At 37.7% G+C, this 27,934-nt stretch overlaps 1 protein-coding gene across 1 annotated transcript; it reads right to left on the minus strand.

The window, feature by feature from the left end:
- Positions 1-9,744: 9,744 nt before the first annotated feature.
- On the minus strand, positions 9,745-14,784 carry LOC110868561 (CEN-like protein 2). The gene is made up of 4 exons (XM_022117755.2): positions 14,488-14,784; positions 14,273-14,334; positions 11,549-11,589; positions 9,745-10,177 (listed from the first exon to the last, which is right to left on the minus strand). The coding sequence occupies exons 1-4, from the start codon at positions 14,686-14,688 to the stop codon at positions 9,960-9,962; spliced, it is 522 nt and encodes a 173-aa protein (XP_021973447.1). The 5' UTR covers positions 14,689-14,784; the 3' UTR covers positions 9,745-9,959.
- Positions 14,785-27,934: the final 13,150 nt, after the last annotated feature.

Genomic DNA, 27,934 nt, shown 5'->3' on the forward strand with positions numbered 1-27,934 from the left:
GATTGTGATCAAGTTGTTGCACAAAGTTGATCTTGTCGAAGCTGACAATCCCGTTGGATATCATTCCTTCACCCGTAATATATCCACCTTTATCTCCAGCAAAAGCAACATAACCTCCTCTAATAGATTTGACGTCGTAGAGAAGCTTCATGTCGCCTGTCATGTGCCTGGATGCCCCACTATCAACAATCCAATGACTACTGATAGTTCCTCCTGGAACACCCTGCACATGAACTCAAATGAATTAGTTGGAGATGGGGACCCAAGCCATTGTGGTCTTGGGTCTTCCATTTTCATCAATGACAATAACTTCTTGTCTTTGATGGTTGGTGAATTGTGATGGTCCCCCTGATTCAGTAACCGATTTTGGTTTCCAGGTCTGTTTTGTTTTACCAGTGTCATTCTTTAAAATTTTAACTTCTTGATTGTTTGAAGTTTTTGATTTGTCTGGTTTTACAGAAACAGCTGTTTTGCTAACCACATCGGTTTTAATTGCTTTTTCAATTTTCTTGACCTGTTGGCGTTTCTGTTTCTTTTCCCTTTCTTTTACAAGTCGGGGATCTTGTTTTGCAGAAACAGTTTGCCTGCGGTCAGTTTGATCACGGGGAGCATCAACCTTTTCTTTTTGTTTATGAAGATATGGACAATTTCGAATTATATGTCCAATAGTTCCACACTCAAAACATGATCTTCGTTCAACAAACCCCGAAGTATCATGTGATCGTTTAGCCGATGATGTTGAACTTTGTGAACACGAGGTACTAGGCTTTGAACTGTTGTGTTCCTTTTTCTTCAAAACAGTAGCTTTCTTGACAAAATCTAAGTTAGATTTATTTTCAAACGTTTCAATTTTGTCCGTTCCCGTCGATTTCACAAAGTTTACATTTTTGTTTTTCTTCTGATTCGGCTTCTTTTGAGTTTGAGCCGGTGATTTTGCTTTTGGCTTTATGTGATTTTGCTGTTTCTGCACTGCTGGTAATTTCTTGTTGCCAAATTGTTTTCGAATTTCGGCCTTTGGAATAGGAGGACACTGTGTAACTGTAACACGTGGTCCTGTCTTTCCCAAAAACTTACTAGTCGAATTCTCAAAGACTTTACTGATTAAGGATTGATTAACATTCTTAATAGGAAAATCTTTGTCTGAATAAATCTTATCATCACCAACAAGAGTGTACAACAAATTCACACTCTCCGACTCTTTTTCAGACGAGGACTCGATTGCAACAGTCTTAGCGGGTTTTGCAGGTGGATCACATAGAATGTGATTCTCGAGAGGTATGTCCTCATTTTTAACTACCGCATCAGACTTTGCTGGGACAGCATCATCAGATTCATCATCTGAAGAATCAGCATCCTCAATCACAACTGGAGGATCCTGATTCTGTTCAGCAGTTACAAATGTATCTGCTGACACATCTGAATCTGAGGATACTTCTTTCTGGTATCCAAGTCCTGCTGCAAACTCTTTCACATCTAGAGGCACAGATGGTTCAAAGAACACTCTGTCCTCCTCATCCGGCATGGCATCATAATTATGTCTCACTGGTGGTGGACAATTCTTATAGCCTATGCATGTGACGTCCCTTTTCTCCTTTTGGACATCAATGATGTGATCCAACACATAGCTAGAACTCAAATAACTATCTAGCTTGAGTTGGATTGCCTCACTTTCCGTTTTTACACACGCCATTTCTTTTTGCATTGTCTCAAGACGAGATATATACAAATTAATGTCCGTTTGTTTTCTGGAAACCATTTTAGTTAGTTCGGTTTTATCTTTCTTTAATTTCTTGATTACCGACTTAAATTCCTTTTCATGGTTTTCGTAAAACATGTTGGCTTCGGTGCATTTGGAAAGGTCCACAGTCAATTTCTGATTGTGGATAAAAGTCACATCATACTTTTCTTGCAAAGCTTCGTGCTTACTTTGCAAGTCACTCAAATTCTCATTCAATGTAGTATGTTTGTCTTGCAAGTCAAACAAACTAGCTTGTAAAGCATCATGTTTGTCTTGCAACTCAGACATACTTTTCTCCACATCAGCACATCTAGCACGCAATCTATCACATTCATCACAAGTAATAGCAGTGGGTTCATCGACACATACCTGACTTGATGAACCGTCGACATTAGCCATAAAGGCTGAATGGAGAGAAGACGAAGTAAAAGCAGCTTGATCCACCAGAATAGATCTTCTTTGAGTTTCTGCTACAGCTTCCCCCAAAAGTTCATCAATATATGCATCGATTGCTGCATTTGATGTCTCACCCACATGATCATCATCAGAACTGGATGATTCTTCATCAACGCTCCTGCTGTACCCAGAAGAGTCTTCATCTTCAGAAGATTCACCACCACTGGCGGAAGATTCTCCACCACTGGTGTGAACTAACTCTTTCACAACTTGAGAAAAACATGCTGTTCCATCGGGAGCATCACCACCCAACTGGATTGACCAGTCACAACCTTCATCCACCTGAACCGCAAGTGCTCGGTTGGTTTGGTTGTTGACAGGCACCAATGTACGCTCATTGTTTCTGTTCTGCTGGTTGCCTTGATTTCTGAAGGGGTTTTGGTTCCCGTGCTGTGCTGGCTTTGTGCATTCCCTTTTAAAGTGACCCCGTTCACCACAGTTGAAGCACTTCACTGCCTGTTTATCGAACCCATACTTGGTGTCTCTCTTACTTTCCAAGCTGGTTCTGCCAGTACTTTCCATCCAATCCTTTGCTCTTCTCACAGCACTAGCAAAGGCCCACTTGATATCCATCAAGTCCATCTCTTCTTTATCAATCTGCCGATAATCTTCTTGTGTCAGATTAATGTTGCCAATCTGACCTTCAATTAACCCACAGTACGCGCTCACTACAGTGTTAAGCAGCTCCATGTGTTCCTTAGCTACTTCTACACTGACTTTAGAGAAGCTGGAAGTGTCGAGCTGTACTGTACTTGACTTTGATTGTTGACCAGCAGATGATGTTCCTCCATAACATGCACGTTGTGTTTGAGCAGGAGGAGGAGGTGGTGGTTGTATTGGATTTCCATACATGTCTGTGGTGGGAGGTGGCTTAACAGGATCTTGCACCGGATTGCCATACATATCTGTGCTTGTGACAAACGCCGTCTGTAGTGGAGCATGTGGACCGGTTCTTGCAGACGAAGTACTGGACGTTCCATAATACATTTCTGGATTTTGTGGCAATGGAACTCTCTTCGCCTTCAATGTTTCCTCCTGATCCTTGTTTTCCAAAAGCTGAACGAAGTCGTTGATATTAGTAGTTCTCAACACTCCGTTGTACTTCAGGATTTCCAAGAAGCTACTCCACTGGGGAGGCAAAGCATCAGCAAACTTCTTCACCACTTCTGCTTGAGTTGTCGCTACACCAAAATTATTCAACTCAGTAAGCAAATGATAAAACCGGCTTGTCATGTCTCCCAGAGACTCCTTATCCATGCATGTGAAACAGTCGAATTCTTTCTTGAGCAGATCATGACGCAATTGACGTGTTGCTTCATTCCCTACTCCTCTGGTTTTCAACCCGTCCCACAACTTCTTAGTTGTCTTGAAACTGACAAACTGGTGGTATATATCCTTACTTAACGCCTGAGTGAGAATGGCGTAAGCTTTCTTTTCCAGATCATACGTTTTCTTCTGATCTTCAGGAAGATCGGCAAACGTAGCAGTATCTGAAGCAGCAACATCTATAGCTTGATCGAAATTTGTGGTGAAACGTATCCACAGTTCGGTGTTTTGACCAAGAACGTATGTACGGAATCTGTCAACCCAGCCCGGATATTCATTCAAATGCATCAACTTCGGAGGTCGATTCAAACTTCCTGTTTCGCTTTCGCTCAATAAGATACTTTGGATACTCGGAGTTTGATTCGATACTAATGCCCATTGACTTGAAGATATGGCATTTGCTTGTGAAGATGTTGATACCGGAGACTCGGCCCATGACGGTGATAGACTTGTGCACGTGTACTTTCCACTATCGGGAGCCGGTGTACCCCACCATGAGGGAGTGGAACCTGAACTTGTATATTTTCCATTGTCTGGAGCCGGATTCCACCAATTCGGATTCATGATTGACAAGAAAAATAAATTCTATATCAATGTCTCGAAAGATGATAGCCACCCGAAAGATCACACACAGCCGAAGGATCCTGGTTCGAAAGATCTGAAAAACAGAAACTTGTTAACAATAAACAGACCACAATCGAAAGATCAAATCTTGTTCGAAGGATCAACAGTGCTCGAAAGATCACTGTTGAATCTCGAACAATGATTTCGAAAGATTCATAAACTCGAAGGATTCACAATTTGAAAGATCCTTATCTTTCGAGTATATATCCTTATCTTTCGAATAACTGTCTTTCGAATAGAATCGCTGGTTCGAAGGATAAGATTCTGACATCGAAGGATAGGTCGAAAGATGTATATCTATCGAAGCTTCCTTGATCGAAAGATGGTCTTTCGATGTCGAAGGATATCCTTCGAAACCCACTGACACACTGACACAGATGTGAAAGGTTGGTGAAAAGGTGATAGGTTGGTAAGGTCAACTTTCGGCAAAAGGGATGGTCAGATTGTACTTTCTACCAACTTTGAAAATATTGCCCAAAATGGACCACCTTATCCAGAAACCAGTCACCGGAATAATGACCGGAATTTAGCCGGAAATCACCAAAATACTTAAAAACAAGTGTTTAAGTTACCCAACCCGCTTATGAACACTCCCGGTTAGTTTAGAACATGTTTTTCAGTTTAAAAATGCAGGAAAACCACCAAAAACGGGTGCTAAACCAAGTGTCCAAACACACCAAGAACTTGAACAAACCCGGTTTTAAACAAGGTAAAGAGCCTTAGCTCTGATACCACTTGTAGGTCCCTCTCGGAGGATGACGAACCTAAACCTTGTTATACAAACCCACTAGCGAGTGCGGAATCCAAGCTAGCAAGCAAACCGAGATGAAACAAGTATAAACACAAACACACAAAGTTCACCGATTAACACCACTTGTATTAATGCGAATGAAAGGTTCCGGTTACAAGCACAATGTTCACAAATGTGTTTTGCAAACTCTCAAAGTGTGTGTGTGTGTTCCTGGACAGAATGCTCTCAAGTGAGTGTGTCTATCTTCTGTCTATCGAATCTACTAAGTCTTGAACACACTGCATGGGTATTTATACCCATACACAGCAGGTCTGGTCGAAGGATCATTCAGAATGACCGAAAGATCATCTGTCGATCACAAATCCCTCGAAGGATCCATATTTACCTCGAAGGATGGCATATCCTTCGAGGTTCAACAATATCCTTCGTTGGACATCTTTCGAGCTCATCGAAGGATAGACATAATCCTTCGATGGCCCATCTTTCGACTCAGACACTTTACAAACATATTCCTAACTGTTGGTCCAAGTCAAACCAGGAGGACGGTTGACTTGGTCAACTTACAGGACTGACAAGGACATCGTTTACATCGTGACCGAATACAGACAAAGTACAGACACAAGTGCACCAACAATTATTGTGTTGTACATTGTGCTTAATGGGTTGTTGATGCATTATGGTGTTGTATCTTTAGCTTTGCGGTTTCGTTTCCTTATTTAATTGACATATTTTTTTGGATTTGGACACCTCATGGTGTCTAGAGTTATTTAAGGGTTTTAAAACCTTTATTTTTGTTATGATGCATTAAGGTGTTATGCATGGTGCCTAAAGGGTTTTTGGTGCATTATCGTGTTGTACCTTCAACTTTGTGTTTTTGTGGCCTTATTTACGTGATACATTTTTGGTTTTGGGGATCGTTTTTTAAGCTTATACTGGTTATGATAAATTATATATTATTCTTGGTGTAGTTTGAATCCATTGGTAATAGCCAAATGGTGTTGGTGTGTTAGATAAGGTGTATGATGATAGGAGGTTATGGGTTCAATTCTCATGGTGTGCAAGTTTAGCCATTAAAAAAAAGCTAGTATGGCTTGACATAAGCTACCGGTTATAGCCATAATTCTTAGCCTCTTAAAAGAAATTTTATGCCAGCCTTTATATTACATTTTTTGGCAGTTTTGAGTTTCCTTAATTAAACTTAATTTTTTTTAATGTATGTGATTTCCGTTTCTTACAAATTGTCTTCTACAAGTGAAGACATTAAAGTGTTCAACAACTCCAAAGGATGTTGGAGGATATCATTGTGTCTGATCTTCGACTCAGCTCAGACAAAGAAATTGACGAACGAACGGAGAGGGTTGCTAAGATTCGTAAAACTCAGGCGGAAGTGCTAGTGTTAATCAACGCGCTCTATGCGCGTTATGAATCAAAAAAAGATGTTAAAACCTAGATTTAACATATATATTTTATACCTTCAAATAATTGATTGTAAATTTTGTATTCTGTTAGTATACAATCAATGGTCGATAGGTTAGATTTTAAAATCTTTGGTTGTAAATTTTTCGTGATGTTAATATACATCAACCGTGTAACCATTTAGTTCTGGTACGTGATGGATACGGACCTGTGGGTAAAACTAGTTAAGGAAAAAGAATACAAAAAAGGTTAGAGTAAATTACAAGTTTTGTCCTTTATGTTTGTACCAAATTGCAGGCGGTATCATTTACCTTTAAATTTGACGAGTTTTGTACTTAACGTTTCAAAATATTGCACGTTATGTCCTTTAGCCCTAACTGAGTCAGATTTTTTTGTTAAATATGGTCATGTGTCTTGCACATGAGGGTATTCTTGTTATTTTACCTCTTCAGGGACTATTGAGTAAATAACTTATATTAAGGGACTAAGGTGGTGTTTGTTTTTTGGCCAGAAGCACTTCTGACCACTTATGTCTGCGCGGCGCAGACGCGTGCAGACGTTTGGATGCTGCAGCTTGTTTGTTTTCTCGCAGACCTTTCATTAAAAAAGGTCTGCGAGACCTCTTCACCACGCAGACAATGACCTAAGTCTTCTTGGCACAGACATTAACCTCTTCTTGGCACAGAGGTCTTCTTCCACACCTTTAAAATCAACATAATTCTAAACAATCTAATAACTTGATAGAGATCAAAACTGACATCAAAATCCGATGTGAAACTGCGTTAGAATTGGAATATCAAATGAATATAAAATAATCACAATCCTGAAGCAAATAAAGCTCGCATCAGAGTTCAATGTTGATATAATCATATGATATATCAAAATAAGCATAGAGTTAGGGTTTAGCATGTGCAAATTTGGGGGGGAAAGTGACGTACAGTAGGAATGAGAGGATAGTGACGGAAAGAGCAACGTAGTCGCTCGGACAACCGCCGATGACGTCACAACCGGTTATTTCACCGGTAAACTGCTGCTGTTGATCGGAGGAATGTTGTTGGAAAATTGCCCAAAGTCTCCTCAACTCAAGTTTACTTTATTTGAAACTTTGACCTTTGACCATTGTGTGACTGTGCGTTGTGTGTATGTTTTAAACCTTAGAAGAGGTTTTATATAAAAAAAAACAAACCCTCTTCTTCTTGCAGACTGCAGACATTTGGTCCACCTCTTCTCCTGCAGATGCCTGCAGATGTGGTCCGCAGACTGCAGACCTTTTCCTGCAGAAAAAACAAAAAGCACCTAAATGTAAAAAGATTAAAGAATAACATATAAATAAAAAACCTAATTAATAGTTAAAAATTAAAACTTTTACCCACCTACCCACCCTTTCTCCCCTTTATTTCTCTCTTTCACCGCACCACCATAAAAAAAACCTTTTACCTATCCTTCACACCTCCACACCACCATAACACTACCACCTTCACACCTTCTCTTCCGGAAAAACGAATCACCATCAGCTAACGACGGCATCATCAGGTACACGATGCTGCACCTGTGTGGGTTTCGGTTGGCAGTTCTCTGCCGGAAAAACGAACCATATGCGGCTCACGTTCTCGTTCTTAGAAGGGGTGTGGATTCCGATTGGCCTTGTTAAAAAACGAGCGATGCTGCACCTGTGGCGGGTTAATTGGTTGAATTAGTGGGTTTAATTTGGGATTTGGGGTGACTCTGTTTTGGTCAACTGTTGTTGTTGATTTTAGGATTTTCTGGATTGAATTATTGGTTTGAAATTTGGGTTTGTGGTGGGTTTTTAGCTTTAGTTACTATTGTAGTTGATGATATGTGATTATGTATGGATTGAGTTACTGATTTAGAATGAGGTTTGGAGTGTGATTATGTATGGATTGTTTTGTGTCAAAATTTTAGGAGAATTAGGTGTTTTAGTATTGAAATGCGATATGCGATTTGTTAATTAGTTTTCAGTGGGGAATATAGTAAATTACAAATTGGAGGCGGTGGGTAGATGGTGGTGGTGAAAGGTAGAGATGGTGGTGGGTGGTTTAGGATGGGGAAGATGAAGTGGGTAGGGTGGGTGGTGGATCCCACATAAAATTTAAATATTAGTTAGGTTTTTTTATTTATATCTTATTCTTTAATCTTCTTATACATTTAATCCCTTAATATAAGTTATTTACTCAATAGTCCCTGAAGAGGTAAAATGACAAGAATACCCTCATGTGCAAGGCACATGACCATATTTAACAAAAAAATCTGACTCAGTTAGGGCTGAAGGACATAATGTGCAATATTTTGAAACTTTAAGGACAAAATTCGTCAAATTTAAAGGTAAAGGACACTGCCTGCAATTTGGTACAAACATAAAGGACAAAACTTGTAATTTACTCAAAGGTTATTTATCTTGTTTTCTTTGACTTGACCTATTTTGACTGGCTAATTGTTACCCTAGTAACAAAAATTCTTGGATGTGTCACTGCTTCCAACCCGGAATAGGCACCTTAATTTGTTGTTAATCGGAAACAAATGAAAAGATCTAAGTGTTGGGTACCTAGAATTTATTCCGTGAGGCTTCTCAAATGCTTTGCATATTGTTATAGTCCACCCTGGGTTGTTTAGTCTCATCTAAACTTCCTTTACCGTTTATTTTGAGACATGAGACCCAGTGGCGGAGCCAGAAATTTTTTCTTATGGTGTCATTTTTTATGGATACCCCAGTTTATAGTAACCCGGAGTCGAACTTTTTGGATCGGTTCGGATCTAATCGGGTCAAATCACATAATAAAAACAAATATCATAGTAAAAGTACAATGTTATTGAATAAAAACACATAATAAAATTACAAAGTCATTTTAAAAAAATGTACTTAATAGTTGCTTTATACGCATTTTCATGTTTTGAAAACGATTCATAACGTTTTCAATGGCAACTTGCAAAAAAAAAAAAAAAAAAAAAAAGAAACTCTTTTTCTTTATTCAAATGATCATCAAACATTCTGTTAGGTTAAACAATTGAAACAAAACCAATTAGACACGGGGCTATAATGCTGGATTAGAAAAAATAAAAATTAAGCATGGACCTTTAATGATTAAAGTATACTAATTAAATTTAAGTAATTGAGCTTAATTTTTGAAATATAAATTTGTTTATTATGTAATTCTTTTAGAAGAAAACAAAACAATGGTGTCGTTTGTGTAAAGACAATGGTGTCGCTCGTAAAAAAACAACGGTGTCGTTCGAATTTTTCCTATTATACGTTGTATTTGCTACACAAAATTCAATGATGTCGGACGACACCGTTGTTCAAAGTGTGGCTCCGCCACTGATGAGACCTTCATAAATTTTGCATGTCCATTATACATTAATGTTTTAAATTTAGTTAGGATTTAATCCAAATTTATAAAATATTAGACTGATAATCTAGAAAAAACTAAAGCTGGAGCTCATTATAAGTTGGCAAATATGTGGTATAATACAGGTAGGTTAATTAGCAATATTCCACTCCCACTTCTTTATTCTAAACACCAGATACTTCGGATACATATACTAGCAGCAATCATACGTTAACAACCCGTCCATGTTCGGTTATGAATTATCAGCATCGTTTATAGTTAACGAGGTAATTAAATAACATAATTAGCGCCTTCTTGCCGCAGTTTCCCTCTGGCAGTTGAAGAAGACACCAGCGACAGGCGATCCTAGTTTATTCTCATGAGCAAAATTGCGAGTGTTGAAGCCATGCCTTGAAGGTGGACAATTGACAGTCTGCCTTCCCCTTTGCTTGAAAAGCAGAAACACAAACCTGTGAATTCCTATGTTTGGCCTTGGTATTTCATAGCTCACTACCTCTTTTCCTGTTCGCCGTTAACAAATTTATTACATAAACATGTCATCAATGTTATTATTTATTCAAGTGCGCACACATGTAGAGAAACAGCTAGAGGTGGATATACAACGTGCAGTGGCAGACCCACATCATAACCATGGGGTCAACCTCCACGATGAAAAAAAAAAAGTTTTATTATGATTTACGCTAAAATCCCAATCGCTCCCCACGTAATTTTGGTTAAGTCCCTATGAAAAAACCTCTTAGGTCTACCACTCACAACGTGTGCAATACACCCCAACCGATGGTTAATTATCATAACAACATACTTGGATCACTTTCCGTAACGATGGGATGCATGATTGTTAGTTAATTTTTATAGTGTGCTATTTTAGTACTTTATATAAGAGAGTTTCATCATATTCAAAAGTATGTGATAATGGACTTGTATCTTGTTAATTCAGGTTAAAATAAAAAAAAAATCATAATTTCCAGCCTATTAGGATAAAGGTTTTGAATTAATCTGCGGTGGTGTCTGTAGCCGTGTTTTTTTAGAGCCGGATGTCTTATTGGGAACAATTTTTCTATCTTCCAAGATAGGAAAAGGTTTGACTCATCTCACGCTACCCAGCCAGTCACTGGTTTATGATTGAGATTTTACTGGATGCACTTGTTTTGTTTATTTAATGTATGCGCCCAAATCTAGATAAAATGTATTTTTGTTACATGCAATTTATTAGTAGACTTGATGTACATACAAAACATAAAGCTTAACTATATATGACACATGAAAGAAAGAAAAAAAAAAGTAAATCCAACCTTAGGGTTTGAGCTAAGCTAGAGTGCTAGACTGGAACCAAGTCATGAAGCTATTTACCTTTTGAAAAATTGTTATTCATCGTACAACAATTATTATTAGATACAAACATGCATCCATGGTGAATATGTTTTAACAAGAGAGTTAATATTCACACATCCCTTTCCTCTATCTCTCTTTGTACATACATAGATATATATAGAGAGATAGAGTTGGTGTGAGAATAAGATGTGAGAATAGTAAGAGCCTTTAGACAACGATATGCCGAAAGTACGAGGCGCTATAGGCTTAGGAATATCGGACATCCTTATCGAAAACTTAATTTGTACTTGGACACATCTAATGATAGAAAAGACTAAACCCTATATGTAACAAAACACATAACAACAAATCATGTTCTTTTATGTGCAAAAGTAAAGATTTTAGGGTTAGGGTTTTGAATTAAGCTAGATTGCCACTACATTTGCATATTGGATGAAACTAAGAATGCCAGTTAATAAGGAAATAGGTCAAAAACAATGTTTGATCTAAAGTAAAGCATAAATGAAATAAAAAGAAGTGAATAATGTATGAAGAAGGTACCAAATGAGGAGTCCGTTGTGCCTGGGATATCTGTGACAATCCTGTGAAAGTAATAAAACGTTGTCAATACATTATTGGTCAGTCCAATGTTAAAACTGGTAAACAAAATGAACCTGACATATTGCTTTTTTAGTAGACCCCCTTTAAACAACACTATTGCTTTTTTCCTTTGTTTGTTCAGATTGTTGTGTTCAGTTTCAAATTCTCTGGTCAATATTCCACAGTCACTTGGAATCCATTTCTAATTTCTTCTTGTATGCTTTCTATTGTTATACCATTATCAGATGATCATCAAAGATTGTAGACAAGATCTTTCCAGATCCAGAATCCAACACTATTTTATCAAGGGAAGATGTGACATGGAATCTTTTTTTAATTCCTTAGTATTCAATTCATTTCTTTTTTTTTTTTTTTTTTTGGAAGAATGGGCTTAGATTAACACACTAGCTAAATACCTCATGCTTGAGACTGTTACTCAAATTTGAGCATGGGGAGACTAGTATTTTTTTCGGTAGGTGGCATGAAGTATGAACTACTTTTATACAAAACAATATCAGTGATGTTATTTACGAGTGAGATATTACTTGATACGTTTGTTTGTATTGGTGATGTTATTTATTGATACAACATTGATACAACTTCTTTTGCATGAATCAACTCAAACTCATAAGAAACATATATATAGCTAGGGACAAGAGGTTATATACATGAACCAACTCAAACTCGAATCGATCTTTCACTTCATTATTGTAATAATTTTGTGAATTTTCTGATCAGCCAGCTTTGCATAGTACTACTTGATGTGCCCTGATCTAGATCCTTTTTTTTTCTCTTAATTGGGTATACCTTAGATGACTGAAGTAGAAAAAGAGAGAGAGAGAGAGAGAGAGAGAGAGATTATAATGGATTTAAATTCCGAAACATGGTTGTCTTTTAGGTGTGAAAATGGTGTACAAATTTACTTCTAGGCCACCCCTTGGTTAAGTTGAATCTTTTGGATATGAGATCAAGAATATTATATTGATACTATTTATATTCAATTATCTATGGTGTACTTGCTTTCATTTCATTTATCAATTATGAAGCAAAAAGAACTAGTTCATTCGACTGTATACAAGAAGTAAAAGGTTTATCACACCTATGCAAATAATAAGATCTAATATTGGATTAGTAAATATGATATATATATATATATGTATTTGTGTGTGTGTGTGTGAGAGAGAGAGAGTTATTAATTGTCCAAAATACCCTTAGATAAGGATAACAAATATTTCTAGCACCAAAACAGACATTACAAGGTTTTCAAGCAATGATTATTAATAGGTAAAAATAAATATTCACCAAGAACTTACTAGTTATTATGTTTTTAAAAAAGGACAACAAAAAAGAATTGTTCTTGCAGTTTTTTACAAAGTAATTAGGGGCTACTAACATCCAACTTTAAGAAGTCTTAATATCATTTGAAGTAAAATGTTAAAAAGAATAGTGTATTTAAGTAAAGAATCAAATGGCTTTTATTTTTATTGATTATATTTCAATCCAAATTGATATTATGTGAATTTATTAACATATGACACAACTTAACTTATGCTCTTAAAAGGATTTAATTGGTGGTGTCAAAATTTAGAACTTGTATGACGGTTCAAAATGACAGATAAAATTGACTAACATGAAGTATAAATGCAAGCTTTAACGCATCAAGATGTAGAAGTAATTAATTGGTATTTTGGATCAAGATAATTATAGGCTTCCTTAGCAAATCCGATTACATTTTTTTAATTTCTTCATCTGTATAGGTTTCAAAATAGATATAACTGGAATATGTAATTTATGAAAGATGTCATGGAAAAAATTCAGAGTATAGCATTGCAAACATTTATGAAAGATGTCATGGAAAAAATTCAGAGTATAGCATTGCAAAACATATATAATTTTCAAACGAGGTGTAGAGATGTATGGTTGGAATAGTTTAATTGAGATTGCCCACCTATTTTGGTCAAGTAGATATTAAAATGTTAAAAAAGAACCTGATATACAGTTTGATTAGATGCTACATACTACGTGACATAATTTAAAACAAAAAAAAAAATAAAGAAAGAAAGAACGAACTTTATAAGACAGTTTTCATCATTTTATTTTTTTTAATTAAAATCTGAAGATTTAGATGGCTAGAATATATTAGTCTCATATACATCCAGATTATATGTGTGGTTCATTAGACATAGATGCTTACATATTAATTAGGGTTTGAGAGCATGATCAACTTTACAGCTAACATATATGTTGTAAAGGTCCATACCCATATGGCAATGTCAAGAAAGTGAGAAACCCACACCCAAAACAGTAAAAACTGGAACTTTATATTATGCAGAAAATAGTTCAAGAAACCCAAAAAAACACACACACACAGACTATTGAATTTATCCTAATTGTATTCGTGAAACAAGCGGATCGATAAATCAAGAAAAGAAGATAAAGTTTGGTTAATATATTTAGTATCTATATGAAGTTTAAATGTTTATTTAGAATTATTTGAGTTTATATATTTGGTTTATTTAAGTTTGAGTTAAAATATAGAGTCTTGTAAACTCATTTTGGGTGTGGTTGATCTTTCTAGCTCATCATAATATATAAAAAAGAGTCGAACAAGTTTGTTTAATATCGTGTGATTATACACACACACAAAAAAAATTAAGAACTTGGTTATTGAGTTCATAATTATACCAGTGCAAGTGCTCCCTGAGATACGGATCACTTGGACCAGGAACATCTGGGTCTGTCATGATCTGAAATGTCAACAGATAGATTTCGGTTACTAGAAAAACATAATCAAATGTTTGGCTGGACAAAGTTTTCTTGATTCTAGGAACATTTAGGTTTAATTTCTTTAGTTGGTAATTATTATTAATATTAATCTAGAAAGAAGGAGGTGTACGTACCAGAGTAAAGAAGGATCTCATATCACCACCACGAACATCAACTTTAGGTTTAGTAGTGACAGATGACGGAAACAGTTCATGCCCATTGTAAACTTGCTTTGATGAGTTGTACGTCACAGACATATCCACACATTGAGTGAAGTTATCCACAACATCTCCCACCACCCTGCCAATCACAAGAGGGTCTGACATTCTTGCCATTCAGTTCTACCTCACAAAACACTTATTAGAGAAGCACTTGACTTTATAATTGTTTGAGAGTATGGGTAACGGGGTGTTTATATATATAGGCTTGAGATTCGGCAAAATAATCATAAAAACGTGAGAACTTTTGCATAATCGGCTTTAAAATAATATAGTATATATATGGGAAACAACTATAATGTTTTCTCCCCACAATGAGTTTTTAGCAATAGTTGTTTTATTCGATCTAGACTCTAGTCCATCGAACTTTATTAATGCGGAACCATGATCGAACTAGGCAATAGCCTTTTGTAAACGATTTAATATAGATAGTATTATGAGAGATGCTATGTGTATATAGGAGGTTAAGGTAATAATGTTTTTCTATAAGAAGCATGTTTTTCTATAAGAAGCATGGTAAGGAACATGGTGCGTTTGTATATTGATGAGAAGTCCGATATCAAACTTGGGTCTCTAACCCGGTCATGGTTCGGAAGAAAGACAATTCATGGAGGATGTGCATCGATTACACCGATCTGAACAACGTTTGCCCGATGGATTGTTTCCCACTCTCTGAAATCGATGAAAAAATTGATTTTGTCGCCACATTTCGTTTAAAATGTTTCCTGTATGCATATAAGCGATACCATCAAATTCAGATGGTGGGCGAAGACGAAGACAAAACAGCCTTTGTTACGAACGAAGAACAACAACCATACCTAGTAAATCCCACAAATAGCAAAGCTACTTATAGGGTCTGAGGAGGGTGGGATGTAGACAGATCTTGCCTCTATCCCTAGGGATAGAGAGGCTGCTTCCAAAGAGACACTCGGCTCCAAAACGAACAGCATACCAACACACCAAATCAAAGAATATAGAAATAGGAAGCCACCAATACCAAGAAAGTGATCAGAGTGACACAATAGAATGTAAATCATGTATAATAGCATACAACATCATTTGGGCATAAACACAAGAAGGCAATCACCGGTAAAGTCACTTAAAGAATAAGAAAAACCTACATCTCTAAAATACACCTATGACCTTATTGCAATATCCTCTAGAAGTCTTTAACCCTAATCCTACGCCTCCACGAAGTCCTATCTTGGACCATGTCCTCAGAAAGATGCAACTCTAGTAAATCATGCCTAATCTGCTCATCCCATGTCAGTTTGGGTCTGCCTTTTCCTCTCCTCTCATCCACAGTAAGAGTTTCTACTACTCTAACTGGTACCGTCGTTTGCCTCCGCTTCACATACCCAAACCATCTCAATCTCCCCTCCTTAATCTTATCCGATATACTAGCCACTCCTAATCTTTCCCTAAAAACCTCATTTCTTATCCGATCTCACCTCGTGTGTCCACACATCCACCTCAGCATCCTCATCTCTGCTACCTCCATCTTGTGCGTTTGTGTCTTCTTGATAGCCCAACAGTCTGTTCCATATATCATAGCGGGCCTAACTGCTACCCTCTAAAATTTCCCCTTTAGTTTAGTTGGGAACCTCCTATCGCACAATACCCCACTGGCTGCCCTCCATCTACACCAGCCAGCCTGTATGCTATGGATCTTTGTACAAACGACCCCAAATACTTAAATTTAGTTTCCTGCGGGACCAATTGATCCTCAATGGTAATATGGGTGTCATCGTCATCGGCTACACCACTAAAATCACAGTGTAGATACTCAGTCTTAGATCGACTAATCCTTAGGCCCTTGCCCTCTAAAGCTACTCGCCACTCCTCTACTCTCGCGTTCAGACACTGTTTAGTCTCTGCAATCAACACAATATCGTCTGCAAAAAGCATGCACCAGGGAACTGTCTCTTGAATCAACTTGGACAACTCATCCAAGACAACCGCAAAAAGAAAAGGGCTCAACGCAGACCCTTGGTGGAGTCCTACCTCCACATGGAAGAAGTTTGTATCCCCTACAGGCGCGCAGACACTAGTTTCCGTTCTATCGTATGTATCCTTAATTATGTCTATATACTTCCTAGGTAGCCCTCGACCCTCCAAACTATCCCAAATCAGTTGCCATGGAACAGTTTCATATGCCTTTTCAAGGTCGATAAACACCATATGTAAATCTTGCTTTTTCGCTCTATATTTTTTTCGTCAATCTCCTTAGAATATGCATCGCTTCTGTAGTTGACCCCCCTTTCATGAATCCAAATTGGTTTACTGAAACCTGAGTTTCTCTTCTAATTCTAGTTTCAATTACCCTCTCCAAGAGCTTCATAGTGTGACTTAGCAGTTTGATTCCTCTGTAGTTCCTACAACATTGAGCGTCTCTTATATTCATGTATAAAGGCACCACGACACTACTCCTCCACTAATCTGGCATTTTTCCAGTCTTGAAAATACGATTGAACAAAAGTGTTAACCATCAGACTCCTTCTTCCCCCAAACACTTCCACACCTCTATTGGTATGTTGTCCAAACCCACTGCCTTGCCTCTTCCTATCTTCCTAAGTGCCATCCTCGCCTCTTCATGTGTGATCCTCCTGCAGTAGCAATTATTCTGTTGTCGCCTTTGAGTCCTTGGATTGCTGCTATCTTGTTGGTATGCCCTACTGTCGTTGAAAAGATTATGGAAGTAGGTTTGCCATCTCAAATTAATGTCAAGTTCCTTGACTAAAACATGTCCATCCTCTCCTTTGATAAACTTTACTACTCTTAGATCTTGTCTTCTTCGCTCCCTAGCTTTGGAAATCTTGAACATATCATGCTCCCCCTCTTTCGTTTCCAAACATTCATACATTTCTTTATAGGTTGTGTTTTTTTGCCTCGGTCACTGCCTTTTTTGCTTCCCTTTTTGCCTTCTTGTATATCTCCCTCACCCTCAGGCGCTCCTTCTCATCTGTGCACCTCAAAAGATCTCTAAAAATCTGTTGCTTATCCTTTATTTTGGTATGCAGGTCTTTATTCCACCACTAGGACTCCTTATGCCCACTAGTCTTTCCTGTCGTGACCCCTAGCGTCTCATTCGCCACTGTAGTGATCGTAGACGCCATAGCCTCCCACATCCGGTTTGCGTCGTCACCTATTTGCATCGATATCATCGAGTTAACTTTATCTCTAAACATCATATTATGTTCTCCCTTTAAGTTTCCCCAACGGATCCTAGGTTGGGTTTTCCTCTCCTCCTTAGTTAGCCTTACTTTTATGGCTAAATCTGCTACCAGCAAATGGTGTTGAGCCACTGCAGTCTCCCTTGATATAACCTTGCAGTCCATCCACATCCATCGATTTTCCTGCCTCATTGAAAGATAGTCGATTTGCGTGTTACGTCCTCAGCTACTAAAAGTGATCAAATGAGATTCCCTCTTCCTAAAGAACGAGTTTATAATACCTAGGTCATGAGCTGCCGCAAAGTCTAGAAGGTCTCTACCAGGTTCATTTCTACCGCCAAAACCAAAACCCCCATGTACTAACTCAAAGCCATCATTATCCTTACCAATGTACCCATTAAAATCTCCTCCTATAAAAATTTTCTCCTCTCTAGGTACGACCCTTACTACTACATTTAGACAATCCCAGAACTCTCTTTTCTCTTGATCTCCTAGTCCCACTTGCGGTGCATAGGCGCATACCACTGTCACTACTTGCTCCCCTAATACTAACCTTAACACCATAATTCTATCGTAGTGTCGTATCACCTCAATTACATTCTTATGAAATTCTGTAGACACCAAAAATCCTACTCTGTTCTTGGCCCCATTAGACCCGGAATATAACAATTTATACCCATTGCACTCTTCTGCTCTATGTCCTTTCCACCTAGTCTCCTGAAGGCACGCTATCAGTACCCTATGTCTTTTAATTGCGTCTATCACTTCCAACAATTTACTACTAAGAGTTTATACGTTCCAAGATGCCACACGTAAACTACATGCTCTAAATTTACCCATACCTGCACCTCTCGTCCTTGGACATGATCTCAAGTAAAAGTCATGGCTTCTATTGTCTATGATTACAACTAACAACTAACCACAAGGTAAAAAATTGCAAGGATGAAAGGTTAAAAATGCCTTTCAGGTTAAAAAATTGCAAGGCTTCTATTGTCTATTGTTATGAACGAATGACTTTACTATTTCACCAAAGTGCCTTTCGGGTTAAAAAATTGCAGGAGCCACGTACCAGCGCCTAATGAACAAAGCCTCTAAAGATCAGATCTAACGGAATTTAGAGGTATACATTGATGATATTGTAATTAAAAGCAGCGACGAAGATATCATGCTCAAGGATATCTTCGAAACTTTCACTAGGCTCTGAAGCATTAATATGAAGTTGAACCCCAAGAAGTATACGTTCGGCGTCGAGGAAGGAAAGTTCCTAGGAGTCATGATCAGTTCGAATGGCCTGCGAGCCAACCCCGATAAGATAGATGTGGTACTAGCCATGAAGCCACCAGCTTCCGTCAAAAAAATCAGTCTTTAAATGGACGTCTCGCAGCACTCCATCGATTCCTTTCCAAAGCAGCAGACAAATCTTTGCCATTCATGGATGTCCTACGAAAAAGCTTCAAATCAGAGTTTAAATGGTCAGCTGAGGCAGCACGAGCCTTCGAAGAACTTAAAGTTTGCTTAAGCACCCTACCGGCACTCACGGTCCTGAAGGAATGGGAGGTCCTAACAGTTTATCTGGCCGCATCACAGGGTACAATCAGCGTTGTTCTGGTCGCACACTGAACAGGTCTGCGGATCACATCTGTAGTTAAAGAGGTGGACCAAACCTCTGCAGTCTACAAGAAGAAGACTGGTTGTTTTTTAACTTCTGCAAGCTACTGGAATAAAAGGCATGAATAACAATAAAAAATTCAGCAAACTAACACCAAAATTCAGCTAACTAACACCAAAAATTCAGTAAATTAACACCAAAATTCAGCAAACTAGCACCAAAGTTAGCACCAAATTTCAGCAAATTAGCACCAAAATTCAGCAAACTAACACCAAAATTCAGCAAACTAGCACCAAATTTCAACAAAATAGCACTAAATTTCAGCAAACTAAGACCAAAATTCAGCAAACTATCACCAAATTTCAGCAAACTAGCACCAAAATTCAGCAAAGTAGCACCAAAATTCAGCAAACAAACACCAAAAATTCAGCAAACTAGCACCAAATTTCTGAAAATTAACAACCAAAAAAAAAGAAAATAACCTACTGTTCTTTTAGTAAATTAATTGAATCAATACAATAAATATGAATCAAAACAATATTTTAAGCTTACCGGAGACTCTGGTTGATGGATGGTACTACAAGGTGGCCTTCCATTGAGTCACACCACAGTTTGGTGGTGATGAAAAGCTCGGCCTAGATAGCTTCACCTAGAGGTTTCTCGGTTCCATAGAGCGCAGCCGTGTCAAAGTGGCGATAACCAACTTTGATCGCTTTGATAACCATAGCCTTCACCTCATCGGTGCTTTCGGTGACGGATGTTGTACCCAATCCTTTCAACGAGATGGGTCACCGGCCATCGAAAGAGGTGATCGTCGTCTCTGGGATGGATACCATCTTTTGTAATTACCGCTCGACTTTTCTTTGATTACGGGAAAAAAAATTCTACAAAAAAAGTAGCCTGCAAGATGTACATGTTAGGGTTTGTTGTGTTTTGAAGGAGAAGAGCTTTGAAGAGGGGAGTCCAGGTCTGCTTGGAGAAGAGGTCTAGAAGACTTCTTTTAATGAAATCACTTCCAAAAAACAAACACCCTGCAAACTCAAACGTCTGCGCGTGGTCTGCGTGCGGGAGACATAAGAGGTCCAGATGTGCTTTTCACAAAAAAACAAACACCCCCTATGTTAGTCGAACCTTAAAAGACTATGAAACAAGGTACCCGAGTCTAGAAAAAATGGCATTGGCTTTAGTGCACGCTTCCCGAAGGTTACGCTGATACTTCCAGGCTCAGCCAATTGAGGTTCGAACTGATTAGAGGATCTAACACATTTTACGAAAGCCAGAAGTATCGAGTCGAATGGCAAAATGGGCCATAGAGCTCGGTGCCTTTGATATCACCTTCCGAACCAAAGGCCCAATGAAAGGCCAAGTAATCGTTGATTTCTTAGTAGAAATGCCCGAAGAAGGTGATAAGATAGCAAACCATGGCCCCATTCCAAGGAAGCCCTGCCTTTTATACACGGACGGGGCTTCAAGCGCCGAAGGAGCAAGAGTCGGCTTAATACTAACCAATCCGGAGGGCTCGAATGTAACATATGCATTACGCCTCGAATTCTAAAGTTCGAATAACAAAGCCGAATACGAGGCACTACTTGCAAGTAAACGGAGAATACAAAGCAAGCCAAACATGATAAAATACTTAGAGCGAGTCAAGCATGCAATCGAGGCATTCGACTCATGTAAAATTGCACATGTGCCCCAAAGCAAAAATAAGAAGGCAGACGCTCTAAGTAATTTGGCTTCGGTTTCATTCAGCCATTTGGCAAAAGAAGTACGAGTTGAGGTTTTAACCGCACCATTGATCGCCGCTGCAGAAGTATTACATATCGAAACTCAACCACAATCTTGGATGACTCCAATCGTTAATTACCTGGTTCATGATGTTCTACCCACCGATAAAGCCCAAGCATGAAAGATCCAAGTCAATTCGTTGCAGTATCAAATGCAAAACAGAGCTCTGTATCGAAAAACTTTCTTAGGTCCTTTGTTAAAATGTTTGGCCCTCGAGCAGGCCAACTACATAATAAGAGAAATTCACTACGGTATATGTGGAATCCATGCAGATCCAAAAATGGTGGTGACAAAGATCAAAATGCAGGTTATTATTGGCCCGGGATGCACGAGAGCGCTATCAAATAACTTCAGCAGTGTGATGAATGTCAACGATATACATCGATAAGCCTTCGGACCAAGAATGAGATGATTCCAATAACAGCGGCCTGGCCTTTCTAGAAGTGGGGGTCAACATTGTCGGGCCTTTCCCCAGATCGAACGGTAGTGCCCAGTACTTTTTGGTAGTAGTTGATTACTTCACCAAGTGGCTCGAGGCAAAACCCTTCACAGTAATCTCTGGGGTAGAACGTCACTAGGTTCTTTTGGGAGCAAATTATCTGCCGATTAAGCCTCCCCCTATATATTGTAAGTGATAATGAAAAGCAGTTCGCGGAAAATCCTTTCAAGAGATGGTGCAAGAGCTTAAAAATAACACAGGTCTTCTCATTTGTCGCTCATCCGCAAGGAAACGGACTGGTTGAGCAGGTCAATCGATGAGTCGTAGATGGCATTAAACAAAGACTAGGTGTTGAAGGAAAGGGATGGGCCGATGAATTGCCGAATGTTTTGTGGGCACACCGAATAATGCACAAAACTAGCAATGGTGAAACATCATTCAGTTTAACTTACAGCACCAAAGCGGTCATACCGACAGAAGTGGGGCTACCGAACCAGCTAATCAAAAGTGACGAGGAAAACGAACGTGAACTACGTTCGAACGTCGATCTATTGGAGGAACGCCGACACATCACAGTAATAAAAGAAGCCCAATACAAGGAAAAAATTTTACAACGCCCGGGCAAAAATTTATAAATTCAAAATCGGGGACTACGTACTTCACAACAACGAAGCAAGCTGAACGGAGCCGCCCGGTAAATTAACTCCAAACTGGGAAGGACCGTATCGCATTAAAGAAGCAAGCAACAAAGGCTTGTACGTCCTCGAAAAATTAGATGGTACCCCGATCCCAAGGACTTGGAATAGGGTGCATCTAAAGCGATGCTTCATGTGATTTAAACAAATCACCGCACCAATATCACTTTTTCATATTTCTATTGTTTAAATTTCCCTTATGTACACCGGGAGGGTATGCCCTGGTAGCTGTTTCAATGTTTCCTTATGTACACCGAGAAGGAATGCCTCAGAAGCTCCGTTTATGTTTTTAATAAAGTGATCGAACTTTTGAACATAATGTTGTTTAGCTTCAAATACTTGTTTTGAACATAAGAGTAAGGATCCTGAGGAAAGTGTGTTTTTCCTATAAAGTCTAGGAAGCGATCTGGACCATCCGATTGGTGTGTTTAAGGGTTGAGATTAAATCAATGGCAATCTTGTAATATTTAACTTAATTTAATTGATTGTTTTAAATGAGTAGGGGCAATTTTGTCAATAACCGTATTTTAAATCAATCAAAATAACCGTCAGGGATATCACATCTCCTTATTACACGCAAATTTCCCTCTCTCTCTCTCTCTCTCTTTAAACCCACAACGAAAACCCCCTAAATCATACCAAATATACCTAAAATCATGGATGAAGATAAGAGATTTTCCTTGTTCTATATGCGTAAGATCAAGTGGTCTTTGTGTTCCGTGTTTTACTAGGCGATTAGGGTTCAATCGTGTTTTACATTGAAGTTTTTGATGGTTGCAGGAAAGAGATTCAAAAAACAGGGGACTTTGAACAAGATGGATGGAAGCGACACAGTTACCGGAAGCAGAGGCAAAGTCGTCAGAACCATAGGTGTGTGTTTGAAATAACAAATATTTGTAGGATTACAGTTTATTGTCGATTAATGTGTTTTTTAGTGCTTGTGTTTGGTAATGTGTTGATGTTGGTGTGTTTTACTGTCATAGTGTATGGGTTGGTTACTTCTGAAACGAAATGGTTGTTAAGTGTTTTATAATGTGTTTTATGGTGTGCAGAGGTAGGTTTTATAGAGGATGAATTTGGGTTTGTGGGTTGTGTTTTAAAATCTGTGTTTGTTACTGGGTTTTGCTAACAACTATGTTTTACTATATTTCATGGACGGGTACCTGTGTGTTTTACAAAATTTTGTTAGGTATGTTTATTTAGATCGGTTTTACAATTATGCTTGATTTGTTAACATTTGAAAGCCTAATGAGCTGTGATTTAAAAGGGTAATGTGTTTTAATGAGTTTCATGAACTTGTACCTGTGTGTTTTACAAATTATTTTTAGGTATGTTTATTTAGATTGGTTTTACAATTATGCTTGATTTGTTAACTTTTAAAAGCCTAATGAACTGTGATTTATAAGGGAAATGTGGGGTTGTGAATTGTGTTTTTGTAACACCACGTAAAAACGTGTCCAATTATGTAAAGACACGTGTCCTAAACTCTAAATATGTGAAAGTTTGAGTTTGAAGGACTAAAGTTGACAAACGATAAAAATATGTAACCGAAGGGACTAAAAGTGTCAACATGCCAAACTTGTGCCTCTGAATGACCATACACGAAGAATATATTCTTAAACGAGTAATTATTTGGATATAAGAAGCCGTTTGTGAAAATAATCGAAAGATTATAAACTACATGGGTTAAACGTGTCAACATGTTAATTCTTACCTCTGAGTGACCTTTTAACGAACGTGGGGCTTCGTAATATTCAAATACACTCCCAAGAATAAGTGATATCAGTTTCACAAGGTTTCGAGATCGTTATGTATTATTTCAAGATTATGGGTTAAAAGCGTCAAAGTTCAGAAACTTATGATGTTGGTGATCGTTTAACAAAACCGAGCCTAACGGAGTTTGGTTATACTCCCATGATCCTCTACAAACTAACTACAAGGGCCTCTTGTGCCTAGAATGAAGCTAAATAAAGTTATATAGGACCAGGGACTGAAACTGCCAAATCAGAAACAATTTTAACCTGATTTCAAGGTTGTCGCGGGGCGTGTAGACTCCCATTGAATCCTACGTGGCCTGCGAGAGATGCCCAGTTCAGAATTTTGTTGCCAGCTGCAGGTTTCTGCTCTTAACCGACTCAAAGACCTCCAAATCGATACCAGGAGCTTGTTGTTGGTTTTGTAATACCACTAGGACACCTGGGATGATCCTAAGCATCCCCATAACACCTGTTATGATCTTGATTCATGGCCTTCACCTATAAAAGGGCCTTCATATTGAACCATTTCACTTGCTCACTTCAAACTATTACTTTTTCTCTCAAATCTGGAGATTCCTGACCAAAAAGGGAGCTCATTCTAGTAGAAAAGATTGCTAGGACCCTTTGTAAGTGTCTTAGCCCCCTCTTTAGTTCAGTTTTCTTAATTAAACTCAAATGGTCCAGTTATTGTTCGAAATGAATATGGTTATGTTACCATAATTAGGTAGGTGTTAATCCCTTAAAAGGGCACCTCCTAATTATTTCGTTTGCTTAGTTAATTGTCGGGTCAAACTATTTAATTAAAAAGTCAAACTGGACAGAATTGTAAATAATAATTAAAACTAATAATGCAGAGGTTATAAATTATATTTTATCTCTCTAATAACTTAGTAATTATTATTAGAACATGTTTAGGCATGTTCAACCCAACAATTCTGAGTTTAGGGTCGGTTCGCAACCGAAAGTCGCAAAAGCTTGACGTTTGCTTTGACTTTCAGTTCTGACCCGATTAAGCTTAATTCTTCTATGTTTTAAGCTTCCATTAGGACCATATTATGTTGTAGTATAACCCTCTGAGGTTATATTACCTTGTCATTAGTATTCTGAATTATATGCTAGTTTTCGATATTATGCTTATAAATGTCCGTTATGCCCTTATGATATATAAACGAGATTTTTGAAAATGTGAGAGGACAAAAAGCTTTATTACTCATATATAAGTATGTCAAACAAATTTGACATCAGTTTCTGGTCTCAAACTAAAGTTATGCAAGATATCGTAAAACGAAACTTTTTGTTAATTAAATTACATTTTTAGCATAAATCATGTTTAAACTCAAATTTTGGCACCAAACCCATTACCTACTGTTTTAATATTATATTTAGAGATTTTTGGAATTTTTTGTCAGATTATAAACTGACCATAACATAGAGTTCTTGTATAAATTCCTTAATTGACGATAATGCCCTTTTAACTAATAAAATGTGATTTATATGTGTTTAGCATGCCAAACCTTTTTCTACTGACTTGATATGAAAAATAAAATATTTTAAACATACAAGGGTGTCCAAAATCTCAGAATCACATAAACATCTCAAATATCGTCAATTGTCGACTTTTACGCTAATTAGGTGCATAGTATGGTTTAAAACCATATTTAACACCTAAGACTTGTTACCTACTGAATTTTTTAATAAATTTTAATATTATTACAGTAGGTATAAGTCATGAACTCGGACATCCAAAAATGTCCTTAAAAGCATATGTGAAATGACCAAAATACCCTTTCGGGGCATAGTTTGGCCAAAAAGGGTAAACCTCACATATGAATGATATCTTACTGTTATAACAACATAAAATAAATATTTTTGCAGATTATTTAAGACCAGAATATGAGTTTACAACAAAACCTCTTTTATAAACATTAAAATGACCAAAATGCCCCTACGGGAATTAAATTGGTTTTAAATACTTTTTGGGCATATATGTTAACATCCTACTGATGTATTAACATATTTCAAGCATAATAACATATGAGACTTGTATATAGTTCATTTGGTTACCCGTTATGCATTTATGCATTCGGTTCGGTTTATGTAACTAGTTTACATAAATTAGCCGAAATGGGTTTAACCTTATCATTAAATCTTTAAAATCCAGAATGTGTTTAGTTTACCCATATTATACAAGTATCCAAACTTGTTGGGTCTAAATCACATTCCATTCCAGTCTCCGCTTAATCTAGCGTTTAGAACCGTATAGTATCTTTCAAACTAACCGATCTAAGTCTTTGACTTAAATATGTTACACCCTAACACGCTCTAACTGAAAAGACGCAGCGGAAAATACGTACCATAAAATTTCTTTCATTATGAACGTCATAACTTACTTGAAGTTCATTTTAAGGTGACACATTTACAATGAATACATCAATCGAACTCATTTACGAAATAGAAACATAAACTATGTTTACTAAATTAGTTATTCAAACATTCCCGTACAATCTAACTTGTGACTCGGTCTTCGATCTCCACTCCCCAGTGATCCTCCGTGACTCGTACAACCTACACTTACCATACAAATTCAAACGTTAGTACACATTATGAATGTAACAAGATTCATGCACTTTTACTTTCTATTCCGTTATTCCTTTGCACTTAGGCATTTCCGTCTGAGTATCCATTCCCCGGTGAGACTTCAACATTGTACCTGCATTATTCTTCATTCTCAAGGTACATTGTTATTAGCATCAATACTCAATCGTATTGAGAACATATGAGCATACGTACTTACCTACTGGCATACGGTTATACATGCATACTGGCATCCACATATATATACGTTCACACCTACACGCGTATGCACCTTCACACTTAAATACATAATACTTACGCCCATGCATATCTACTCGCATACGCACCTACACCATTACCTAAATATATACCTACCTACGTACATATCTACATACTAACACCCATACTCAAAACAAAACGAAACATAACTATACACGTGCATACATTCACTAGTGAAATCTATACATACATACATACATACATACATACATACATACATACATACATACATACATACATACATACATACATACATACATACATACATACATACATACATACATACATACATACATACATACGTACGTACGTACGTACGTACGTACGTACGTACGTACGTACGTACGTACGTACGTACGTACGTACGTACGTACGTACGTACGTACGTACATACATATATACATACATACATACATACATACATACATACATACCTACATACATACATACCCACGTACTTAAATCATTACCCCGCATACTCGCTTACATACCCCGTTCTTATTCGCACATCTTAAACGCTTTCAAAATATCTGTCGGGTATGTTTCGGATCTTAAAAAAAAGAGTTTCATAGTCATCCGTAACTTACCAAGCCATTTGGTAGGGTTAAGGAACATTATAAAAACTTAACGAGGCTTGGAATGGGTTCACGGGGTCCGAATTCGAAGAAAAACGAAGAAATTACATAAACAATACTTTTACACCTGACCTCCACCGTAAGCTACGGTGGCTACCGTAGCTTACGGTGGCCCCAAATGCTTACGGTAGAATTAAACTGCCTTACGGCAGAATTAAATGCCCAGCACCCACCGTAGCTTACGGTGGGCACCGTAAGCTACGGTAATGCCCAGTTCAGCCTTCGTTTTTAATACTAAAACTCGCATAACTTACTCGTTTTTGATCCGTTTTACCCGATTCTTTTTCCTACGCGACCGTAATTTAATTCTCCATCACATGGAGTGAAAATCCAATATTTGGACTACCTAACTTTATGACTCTTATGCCTTCGGCTTATTTCCCTTTTACCAAATTTTGACCCGTTCATGCATAT

This window comes from Helianthus annuus, chromosome 7, assembly GCF_002127325.2.
Source record: "Helianthus annuus cultivar XRQ/B chromosome 7, HanXRQr2.0-SUNRISE, whole genome shotgun sequence".
NCBI classification, from domain to species: domain Eukaryota; kingdom Viridiplantae; phylum Streptophyta; class Magnoliopsida; order Asterales; family Asteraceae; genus Helianthus; species Helianthus annuus.

Coding starts and splice junctions, on each gene's coding strand:
- LOC110868561 (XM_022117755.2), bottom strand. CDS start 14,688: ATGGCAAGAATGTCAGACCCTCTTGTGATTGGCAGGGTGGTGGGAGAT. Junction 14,335..14,487: donor TGAGATCCTTCTTTACTCTG/GTACGTACACCT, acceptor TTGACATTTCAG/ATCATGACAGACCCAGATGT. Junction 10,178..11,548: donor CACAACGGACTCCTCATTTG/GTACCTTCTTCA, acceptor AACGGCGAACAG/GAAAAGAGGTAGTGAGCTAT.